The sequence below is a fragment of the Ambystoma mexicanum genome, chromosome 6p, assembly GCF_040938575.1.
Source record: "Ambystoma mexicanum isolate Mex_15411 chromosome 6p, UKY_AmexF1_1, whole genome shotgun sequence".
Lineage (NCBI taxonomy): Eukaryota > Metazoa > Chordata > Amphibia > Caudata > Ambystomatidae > Ambystoma > Ambystoma mexicanum.
In genome coordinates this window covers 27,439,313-27,451,357 of record NC_090935.1, presented here as the reverse complement: position 1 = coordinate 27,451,357, position 12,045 = coordinate 27,439,313, and the positions used below count along the sequence as shown (strand labels likewise).

Genomic DNA, 12,045 nt, shown 5'->3' with positions numbered 1-12,045 from the left:
CACCCATGAAGACAGCATTGGAAGAGCAGATCTGAATGCATGTCTCCTCGCTCCACGTCACCCATCTGGAGTACTCATCAGCCATCAGGAGCTTCACCCATGCAGACAGCATTGGAAGGGCAGATCTGAATTCATGTCTCCTCGCTCCACGTCACCCATCTGGAGTACTCATCAGCCATCAGGAGCTTCACCCATGCAGACAGCATTGGAAGGGCAGATCTGAATGCATGTGTCCTCGCTCCACGTCACCCACCTGGAGTACTCATCAGCCATCACCTCACCCATGTAGACACGATTGGAAGGGCAGATCTGAATGCATGTGTCCTTGCTTCACGTCACCCACCTGGAGTACTCATCAGCCATCACCTCACCCATGCAGACATCATTGGAAGGGCAGATCTGAATGCATGTGTCCTTGCTTCACATCACCCAACTGGAGTACTCATCAGCCATCAGGAGCCTCACCCATGAAGACAGCATTGGAAGAGCAGATCTGAATGCATGTGTCCTTGCTTCACGTCACCCACCTGAAGTACACATCAGCCATCACCTCACCCATGCAGACACCATTGGAAGGGCAGATCTGAATGCATGTGTCCTTGCTTCACGTCACCCACCTGGAGTACTCATCAGCCATCAGAAGCCTCACCCATGCATACACCCTTGAAAGGGCAGATCTGAATGCATGTGTCTTGCTTCATGTCACCCACCTGGAGTACTCATCAGCCATCACCTCACCCATGCAGACACCATTGGAAGGGCAGATCTGAATGCATGTATCCTTGCTTCACATCACCCACCTGGAGTACTTATCAGCCATCACCTCACCCATGCCCACACCACTGGAAGGGCAGATCTGAATGCATGTGTCCTCGCTTCACGTCACCCACCTGGAGTGCTCATCAGCCATCAGAAGCCTCACCCATGCAGACACCATTGAAAGGGCAGATTTGAATGCATTTGTCTTGCTTCATGTCACCCACCTGAAGTACTCATCAGCCATCACCTCACCCATGCAGACACCATTGGAAGGGCACATCTGAATGCATGTATCCTTGCTTCACATCACCCACCTGGAGTACTCATCAGCTAACAGGAGCCTCACCCATGAAGACAGCATTGGAAGAGCAGATCTGAATGCATGTCTCCTCGCTCCACGTCACCCATCTGGAGTACTCATCAGCCATCAGGAGCTTCACCCATGCAGACAGCATTGGAAGGGCAGATCTGAATTCATGTCTCCTCGCTCCACGTCACCCATCTGGAGTACTCATCAGCCATCAGGAGCTTCACCCATGCAGACAGCATTGGAAGGGCAGATCTGAATGCATGTGTCCTCGCTCCACGTCACCCACCTGGAGTACTCATCAGCCATCACCTCACCCATGTAGACACGATTGGAAGGGCAGATCTGAATGCATGTGTCCTTGCTTCACGTCACCCACCTGGAGTACTCATCAGCCATCACCTCACCCATGCAGACATCATTGGAAGGGCAGATCTGAATGCATGTGTCCTTGCTTCACATCACCCAACTGGAGTACTCATCAGCCATCAGGAGCCTCACCCATGAAGACAGCATTGGAAGAGCAGATCTGAATGCATGTGTCCTTGCTTCACGTCACCCACCTGAAGTACACATCAGCCATCACCTCACCCATGCAGACACCATTGGAAGGGCAGATCTGAATGCATGTGTCCTTGCTTCACGTCACCCACCTGGAGTACTCATCAGCCATCAGAAGCCTCACCCATGCATACACCCTTGAAAGGGCAGATCTGAATGCATGTGTCTTGCTTCATGTCACCCACCTGGAGTACTCATCAGCCATCACCTCACCCATGCAGACACCATTGGAAGGGCAGATCTGAATGCATGTATCCTTGCTTCACATCACCCACCTGGAGTACTTATCAGCCATCACCTCACCCATGCCCACACCACTGGAAGGGCAGATCTGAATGCATGTGTCCTCGCTTCACATCACCCACCTGGAATACTCATCAGCCATCAGGAGTCTCACCCATGAAGATAGCATTGGAAGAGCAGATCTGAATGCATGTCTCCTCGCCCCACGTCACCCATCTGGAGTACTCATCAGCCATCAGGAGCTTCACCCATGCAGACAGCAATGGAAGGGCAAATCTGAATGCATATGTCCTCGCTCCACGTCACCCACCTGGAGTACTCATCAGCCATCAGGAGCTTCACCCATGCAGACAGCATTGGAAGGGCAGAGCTGAATGCATGTGTCCTTGCTTCACGTCACCCTCCTGGAGGACTCATCAGCCATCCGGAGCCTCACCCATGCAGACACCACTGGAAGGGCAGATCTGAATGCATGTGTCCTTGCTTCACGTCACCCACATGGAGTACTCATCAGCCATCACCTCACCCATGCAGACACCATTGGAAGGGCAGATCTGAATGCATGGGTCCTTGCTTCATGTCAACCAACCGGAGTACTCATCAGCCATCACCTCACCCATGCAGACACCATTGGAAGGGCAGATCTGCATGCATGTGTCCTCGCTCCACGTCACCCACCTGGAGTACTCATCAGCCATCAGAAGCCTCACCCATGCAGACACCATTGGAAGGGCAGATCTGAATGCATGTGTCCTTGCTTCACGTCACCCACCTGGAGTACTCATCAGCCATCAGGAGCCTCACCCATGCAGACAGCATTGGAAGGGCAGATCTGAATGCATGTGTCCTTGCTTCACGTCACCCTCCTGGAGGATTCATCAGCCATCCGGAGCCTCACCCATGCAGACACCACTGGAAGGGCAGATCTGAATGCATGTGTCCTTGCTTCACGTCACCCACATGGAGTACTCATCAGCCATCACTTCACCCATGCAGACACCATTGGAAGGGCAGATCTGAATGCATGTGTCCTTGCTTCATGTCAACCAACCGGAGTACTCATCAGCCATCACCTCACCCATGCAGACACCATTGGAAGGGCAGATCTGCATGCATGTGTCCTCGCTCCACGTCACCCACCTGGAGTACTCATTAGCCATCAGAAGCCTCACCCATGCAGACACCATTGGAAGGGCAGATCTGAATGCATGTGTCCTTGCTTCACGTCACCCACCTGGAGTACTCATCAGCCATCAGGAGCCTCACCCATGCAGACACCATTGGAAGGGCAGATCTGAATGCATGTGTCCTTGCTTCACGTCACCCACCTGGAGTACTCATCAGCCATCAGAAGCCTCACCCATGCAGACACCATTGGAAGGGCAGATCTGAATGCATGTGTCCTTGCTTCACGTCACCCACCTGGAGTACTCATCAGCCATCAGGAGCCTCACCCATGCAGACACCATTGGAAGAGCAGATCTGAATGCATGTGTCCTTGCTTCACGTCTCCCACCTGGAGTACTCATCAGCCATCACCTCACCCATGCAGACACCATTGGAAGGGCAGATCTGAATGCACGTGTCCTTGCTTCACGTCACCAACCTGGAGTACTCATCAGCCATCACCTCACCCATGCAGACACCATTGGAAGGGCAGATCTGAATGCATGTGTCCTCGCTTCACGTCAACCAGCTGGAGTACACTTCAGCCATCACCTCACCCATGCAGACACCATTGGAAGGGCAGATCTGAAGGCATGTGTCCTTGCTTCACGTCACCCACCTGGAGTACTCATCAGCCATCACCTCACCCATGCAGACACCATTGGAAGGGCAGATCTGAAGGCATGTGTCCTTGCTTCATGTCACCCAGCTGGAGTACACTTCAGCCATCACCTCACCCATGCAGACACCATTGGAAGGGCAGATCTGAAGGCATGTGTCCTTGCTTCACGTCACCCACCTGGAGTACTCATCAGCTCGGCCCAGCATGTGCATGAAGACGATGTCTTGCTCAGCCGGGCTCATCCGTCTTAGGCAGAGTTTGCTCTTATCCACTTTTATTTGGATATTCTCCGGGATCTGCATAAAGCCTTCTCCTCCGCCCCATGACGGGGCATTTGCTACCTGCACTGTGTATTTTCCCGCAGTTGTGTACAGTTTCTCGAACTCCAGCTGCCTCTTCACAAGACCCCCATATCGATCCAAATTGTCAGAGACCTGCCGATAAACAAAGAAAAAAACACCCACAACACGAGTCAAACTATGTGTAATCTTGTGTTCAGACCAACATGAATACTGAGCCAAATTGTGATGCGCCTTGAATAACAGACGGAAAAGATACATTAGTTCTGGGTCTAAGCATATCTACAATGTCATATGACGTTCCCTGCAATGGGGCCCAAGGCTTCAATAAGCTCACGCAGGTTTGCTGTGGAATGGGGCTATGAATCCTGAGAGGCTGAGTGCCCTCAGCTGTGAGTAGCATTTCTGATGTGCCCTTGAGAGGACGTAGGCTTCTGAGGGTGGGTCATCCTCCCTCAATTGCGTAGGTGACTAGCCTTGCCCCCATAGTGTGGCCTATAGCAGTCCTACCACTTTTATGGTACACTCTGATAGCAGGTCGAAAACCCATGTGTGCATGGACTTGGTGGTGGTTGGCAGTGCTGCACCGACCATAGAGACAGCCTCTCCTTTATCTGGAGCCCTTGGCCTCATCCATAAACCAGCGGGTAGAGTCTGGAACACAAACCCCTGAACCGCTGGAGCTGAATGTACCTTAGAGATGACTGAAGATGTGGGAGGACACGCCTATGGAACAGGAGCCATGACCCTTCACCCCTATCCTGTGTTATCACCAACCAGCAGGGAGCGATGGACAGTGCGTAGCAGAGCCCCATCAAGGACCCATGGCAAGAAAGTCAGCAGTGATCATTGCAAGCCAAATGTGGGACGTGAGCGATCCCAAGTACCCCCTCAAGAAACTAAGAACATTTCTGCAGCTACCCTTGCTCCCTGAGACCACTCCAATCAACAGCCATGCCAGCGCTATCCCCTGAGGTACCCGCTCCTTCCATGCCCTGAGGTAGAGCCCCTGTACCCCCTCTTCAAAAACCTAAGAACATTCCTGGAGCTACCCTTGCTCCCTGAGACCACCCCAAACAACAGCCATGCCAGCCCCCCCCCCCCCCCGAGGTACCCATTCCCTCCCTGCCCTGAGATACACCCCCTGTAAGAGCCCCGTACCACCTCAAGAAAACTAAACACTTGCGGAGCTATCCTCGCTCCCTGATACCACCTCAATCAGCAGCCATGCCGCGCCATCCCCCGAGGTACCCGTTCTCTCCCTGCTCTGAGATAGAGCCCCTGGAATCTTCAGAGATGGGAATAGCAAGATTCCCCCACACAGGGAGATCCAGTGTATAGTAGGAACATGTTAACCACTATGGTCGGGATATACCAGGTATCCTGTGTTCTCAGCTGATTGACTCAGGAATTGCTGGCAGCCATAAGAACTTTTTATCCATTTCATGAAGTGCAGCTTACTCCAGACATAAGCCAAATTTTGATCCCATTGCATCCTCCGTGAATCACCCTAAGCAACTGTATAGAATGGCACACTCTTTTTCTTCAGTCTCTTGTGAGGTGATCTCACCGTCACAGTCCTTATGCAGCCCTGAAACATGCCTTGGTGATACCACTTTTGAAATAACCCTCGCTTTAACCTACCATCCCTGCTAATTTCTGTCCTATCTCCTTGCTACCCATTGTTTTTTTCCCATTGCAAGTGCACGCTGTGAGGGATTTTGGAAGATTGATATATTTCAGGACTTCTGTTGGAATTGAGAAACGTTCTGAAGAGAACTTATAAAATATAATTTTTGTCGTTAATTTATATTTCATTGACATTTTGGTAGAGATATTAGAAGGTGCCGCGCATTGGGTCCTTGGACCTTTCCCTTTTATGTCATTTAGTCTGGTGACTTAGGGCTTTTGTCACTACCGGTAGACCAATGCTGCTATACAACAATTCATCAGGCAATACATTGGTACATTGTTATTACTAGTACTCAGCTAGATGAGGAAATGCCCAAGTTATACTTTTCATCTTATTTAGAAGAATCTATTTTATTGGACCATTCACAATCCGGCTTTCGGCCAGGGCGCAGCACTGAAAGTGCGTTGGTCTCAGTCATGGACGATCTCGTCCGACTCTACGATCAAGGCAGCGTGGGTCATTGATTTTGCTCGATCTAAATGCGGCTTTTGCTACGATTGATCGTAACGTGCTGCTCGAGCACTTGACTGGGACCGGCCTCTCAGGTGCCGTATTGTCCTGCTTCTGTTGTTTTTTATCTGACCGGACGCAGTCTCTTTGTCCCCTTTACGCTCTGTCCCTACTACCTTTTCTTGTGGGGTCCCCCAAGGCTCAGCCATCTCCCCCGTCTTGTTTAATGTCTTACTCCTACGTGCCGTCCCCTTTCCTCCATACTTATGGGACATCTCTCCGTCCTGTGGGACGGCGCCGGAGCACTTTGTAAAAAGCATCCAAATTTTTCCAAAAATGTGTCCTTCCTCTCCTTCTTGCGCCAGGCCCGGCACGCTGCCGTAACCCCGCCCACCTTGGCTCTGCCCTGCGCATTGCCCATCAGTCTCCGCTGGTTGGGAACTGGACGCACTTGAATCCTCAGAAGATTTTCTTCCTTTTTTCCTCTCTGGCTCTCGCTAGCGGTCGTTTACTAGTCTGTCTATGTCGTTCAAACTAGACTTTCCAGATTGTTAATCGTGTCACTGTAGTTTCGCGAGGGCGGATCCCCATCCTCTTTGTTTAGAGTGTTTGGGTCCGGATCACTGTTGGGACTCCTGTTTTTACTGCGACTCCCTTTCGGTCTGGCCACTTCAACGTCGGTTGGAGCGGTGGGAGGAGGTGTTCCGACAAACTCCTCCTTTATATTTTCAGGCGTTCATCGACGAGAAGAAAAAATGCCCGTTGATCGCTCTGTCATCGGGGTTCGCCCTGAGGTACCCGTTGGGCCTAATAATTCTACCAGAGTTTTCTCTGAGGGTCTCTGTAAGGGGCCTGTAGATACCGGAGTACGCTCCGAGGCCCCTCCTGTGGGGGATGTTTGTAGACCCAGTTCTACTGAGTCGTGGGGTACCGGAGTTTGCTCTGAGGTTTCTCTGTCGGCTTCCCTCAAAAGTAAGACCGGGGATGTCCGAGGCACGTGCAGATAAGGCTGTTACCGGACCTGGGTCCGAGGTCCCTCGTCCAGAGGCTAAAGCTACCAACAGTTCTGAGAGGCCTGACAAGGCCTTGTCGGTGAAAGCTGTTTCTCACCGTTCCCGCTCCTGCGGTGATAGCAGACCTGTTGAGGGGGCAAAGAAGCAAAGTTCTTCTTTTACCGGCAGTGCCGAGGTCCTTACTTCGAAGGCTAATTTGGCGGTTGGTATGTCACAAAAACATTCCAGGCCTAACAGTACCGGCTCTGGCGAGGTTCCTTATGTTAAGGCTAAAGTTAAGACCCCTGATCCATTGACGGGGATCCCTGCCTCACTTCCTCACGTGCCGCAGTTCCCCTCAGATGAGGACAAAATGGCGCCCGTTCCCGCCACGACCGCGGCGGCCAATTTAGGTGCTAACCCTACAACCATGCCATCAGCCTCAGGTGAAGGGTTTGGTCCCTTGGGTGAACATAGAGTCCCTTATGCGCATCCTTATCGGCCAGTTTACGATTGGAACACCCGGATGCCTCTTCCGCACAATGTTTCGTTGCCTGCCGGGTCGGCACCTTTGATTTATGTGGATACATCGATGGAGGGGCCTATCTGGCACCCTTCCCTGTTACGTCCCTGGATTTGTCCACCACATGAGAGGCCTCCTCAGGGTCCAAAACAGTCCCCGGAGGACGCTTTTTTCAGTAAATTCCAAACGCTTATGCGTACCGACCCCATGAGGGAATATTTCAAAGGGCTTTTCAGGGAGATATGTCCACCTGCACCTCCGGCTCCACCCGTTCCTCCGGTGGCTCTGCCAGCGCCTCCCTTGCTTACGGTGCCTTCCCCGACTCTTCTCCCTTTGCCTCCATTGTCCCCAGTGGACAAGGCAGCGCCTGACACGGCTCAGCAGGATCCTGACCTGTCAGATGACGCCCAAGGCGATCAGGACAATGAGGACCTTCCCTGCTCTGTTAGAGCTTTTCATGACCGGGTACTGGACATGATGAGTTTCTTAGATGTCCCGGTGCCCGAGGCAACCGCTCCGCAGGAGGGCGTGCTCTCTGGGGCGTTCACCCTGTCTCCCTTGGAGCGTACCGGCCTGTTCTTGCAGAAGGACGTTCTTGCTGAGGTCCGCAGAGTCTGGGAAAAGCCACACTCTGGACTTTTTGTCAATAAGAAAATTGACGCGAGATACAGGCTGCATTCTTCAGAAGAGGTGGCCCTGTCGTCTTGTCCACCTCCCTCCTCCACAGTGGTGGCTGCGGCCACTTTGCAGTCCAGGCCTGCAGCATCCTCTTCCACGACGGCTACTCAGGTTTTGGGAAAGGAGGACAAGCTCCTAGACTCCCTCGGGAGGAAAATCTTCGCCAACTCGGCCTTGCAGCTCAGGCATGCCAACGCTGAATTGATTTTAGCGGGAGCTAACATGCGGATGTGAAAAGGTCTGTCGGAGTTTGAGGAGTTTATCCTGGTCGAGAAGCTGGAAGACTACAAAGGTGGCCTATCTGACGCCAGGGTCTTGGCCCAGGATCTCCTGGAGGCTGCGGCTCATCACGTAGACACCTCGGCTTGGGGCCTTGTGCTGGGGGTTGATACCTCACGGCAGGCGTGGCTGCATGCCACTACATTTTCAAAAGAAGTGCAGGACAAGGTGTTGGACCTTCCGTTCGATGGTAAGGAGCTCTTTCATTCTACAACAGATGTAGAGCTCACCAAGACGAAGGATAGCACTCAGACAGCTAAGTCGTTGTCTGTCCTGGTTAAGGCCCCTTTCAAAACCCAGTGACCGTAGTCACAAAGTCGACCCTCCTCTGGTTTTAGGGGCTTCCTCGACCGCAAATCTCACAGAGTGGATACCCCTGCGGGGAATAACCGTCGTATGCAACAACAGACATGGTTTTTCTCCCGCTCTTCAGCCTCCTCCTCAGGTTCAGGTGGCACCGCCACCGATAAACCTACTAAATGACGGTTTTCCGCGCTCACACGAGACCCCGGTGGGAGGACGCATTGCGTCTCATTGGGAGGCGTGGCAGACCATCACAGAAGACAGATGGGTCTTGTCAGTCACTCGGGCGGGCTTCCGCTTACCTCTACCCCCTACCCCACCCCTCAACCCTCCTTTTCAGCTGTCGGGCTCGCGCTCCCTCAAAGCCGAAGTTCAGAAACTTCTGGACCTCAGAGCTGTGGAACCCGTTCCCCTTGGGGAGCGAGGGGAGGGCTTCTACTCCTGGCTGTTTACGGTGCCCAAACCCAACCAGGCTGGCCTGCGCACCATCCTAGACCTTTCCCAGTTCAATCTTTTCCTACCCCAAGAGAAAGTCAAGATGATCACGCCCAGCCAGATACGCTCCTCCTTGCAGATGGGCGATTGGCTCAGCGTTGTGGATCTTCAGGACGCGTACATGCATATCCTGATTTGGAACCCACACAGGAGATATCTCCGCTTCTCTTTGGGAGAGGAGCACTTCCAGTTTCAAGTGCTTCCTTTTGGCCACAGCTCGGCGCCGCGTGTCTTCACGAAGATGATGTCGGTGATTGCGGCCTATCTTCGTCTCCAGGGTGTCCATGTGTATCCATATTTGGATGACTTTTACGCAGCCCTAGTCCGCTGGCAGCAGCGGGCAATCTCCAGTCTCTCCTTCAGCTCCTGTTCCATCTTGGGCCGTCAGTGAACTGGCAGAAATCTTCCATGACAGTCTCGCAGGACCTGATTTTCCTGGGTTTTTGCTGGAACATGATCGACTGCAGAGTGTATCTGACCAGGGACAGAATGGCGGATCTGTTATCCACGTGTCAGATGTTTGTGCAGTCGGAGAGCACGTCGGCCTGGTGGTTCCAGAGGCTTCTGGGCCTCATGGCCTCATGTGCGCTGGCTCTTCCTCTTGCTCGCCTCAAGATGAGGCGGACCCAGATGGCTCTTCGGAGTTCCTGGCATCGGGTTGTGGACCCGGATTCCAAGCGGATAATGATTCCGGATTCCATGAGAGTGGACCTGGATTGGTGGTCATCTCTCAGCAACCTGGCGGTCGGTGCGGGGTTTCAGGACCCAGCCCCCACGGTGACGATCACGACGGACTCCTCCCTTCTGCGGTGGGGTGCGACGTTAGATCTTTTTCAGGTCTCGGACCTCTGGTCGCCTCAGGACAAGCTCCTGCACATAAATCATTTGGAGCTTCTGGCGATTTTTCTGGCACTCAAGGCGTTCAGACCGCTCAATGCCAACAAGGTGGTCCGCATACGCACGGACAATGTGGTGTCAATGTATTACATCAACAAGCAAGGGGGAACAAAGTCTCCCCCCATCATGGACCTGTCTATCCAGATATGGGAGTGGGCTGTGCTTCATGGTGTCTGGCTGATAGCAGTACACATTCCGGGCCAGCTGAATGTCACAGCGGATGCCCTCAGCCGGCGGACAGTGGTCAGTTACGAGTGGGAGTTGAAGGCAGAGGTCCTCTCATGGATTTTCTCACGTTGGGGCACACCGGAGGTGGACCTCTTCGCTATGGCGGCAAACAAGAAGCTTCCTCAGTATGCCTCCAGAGGGGGGCTGGGAGCCTCCTCTCTGGGGATGCTCTCGAGGTTCCATGGCACAACATGAGAGCTTACGCCTTCCCGCCTCTGCCCCTAGTCCATCGGGCAATTTGGAAGCTGAAGAACTCTGTGAACTGTTCGCTTCTACTCATAGCCCTATGGTGGCTGGCCAGGTTTTGGTTCTCAGAACTTCAACACTCGGTGTATCTGCCGATCAGGTTACCAGTAACTCCCGATCTTCTTCATCAGGGGGAACAGCAGATGTGGCACCCCTCCCCACAATCGCTCAGCTTGGCGGCATGGTGCCTGAGTTCAAGTCTTTAGAGCATCTTAACTTGTCTAAGGATAACATGCGTATTATCCAGGCAGCCAGGAAACCCTCGACCAGATCTCAATACAGGAGTAAATGGCTCAGGTTCTGTCATTGGTGTTTGGAGAAGCAATTGGATCCAACGGTGGCTACGATTGACACAGTACTGTCCTTCGTGTCCTCCCTAGCAGAGTTGGGTGTTCACGTTCTGTCATGAAGAACTTACCTTTCACCGGTTTCCGCTTATCTGTCTACAGACCAATGTTCTTATTCTCTGAGTAACCCAGTGGTTAAGAGGCATTTTGCAGGCTTGACACGCCTCTACCCTCCGGTTCGTAGTCCGCATCCGCCGTGGGATCTTAATGTAGTCCTGACGGCGCTGTGCCATAAACCTTTTGAACCAATGGCCACGGTGGACCTCAAGTACTTATCCTGGAAAGTGTCCTTTCTGGTCGCTGTTACGTCAGCCAGGAGAGTGAGTGAGCTCCAGGCCTTGTCAGTGGAGCATCTTTTTTTAGGACAAACCCGGCCTTTCTACCAAAGGTGGTAACTGAATTCCATCTGAATCAGTCGATCTCCCTACCGGTCTTTTTTCTGAACCCTGCCTCGGAGGCTGAAAGGGTTCTGCACTGTCTTGGTGTCAGAAGAGCTCTTAAGTTCTACCAGGACAGGACTTCCGAGTTTAGGAGTTCTTCTCAACTTTTTGTGACCTTCAGTAACCCTCAGGGTAAGCAGGCATCTAAGGCGACTATTTCTCGGTGGATCACCGCCTGCATCACAGAGTCACAGAGTCCAAGGGCTGAAACCTCCTAAGGGTATTCATGCACTCCTGGTGCGGGGCAAGGCATCCGGGTTGCTTTTCAGAAATATGTCCCCTGGGAGTCCATTGCTAGGGCAGCTACTTGGGCCTCCCCATCTGCTTTTCGTAAGCATTATTGTCTCGACATGAGCTCGAGAGCTGATGCTCAGTTTGGTCAGGCTGTGCTGAAGAACCTGTTTCAGTAAGGGGTATTTCCATTCACCCGTAGTTCCTGTTAGGAGTGCTTGAGAATCTCCCATAAGTATGGAGGAAAGGGGATGGGACGTAGGAGTATAACCTGGTTACTCACCG

At 52.6% G+C, this 12,045-nt stretch overlaps 1 protein-coding gene across 1 annotated transcript in view; it reads right to left on the bottom strand.

Moving 5' to 3' along the window:
* The window catches only part of LOC138510644 (uncharacterized), a 130,184-nt gene that overhangs the window by 49,084 nt on the left and 69,055 nt on the right, over positions 1-12,045 (bottom strand). Inside the window, exon 5 of the mRNA XM_069626432.1 lies at positions 3,837-4,093. Within this exon, the coding sequence (XP_069482533.1) occupies positions 3,837-4,093 (257 nt within the window). The remainder of the gene's footprint in view (positions 1-3,836; positions 4,094-12,045) is intronic.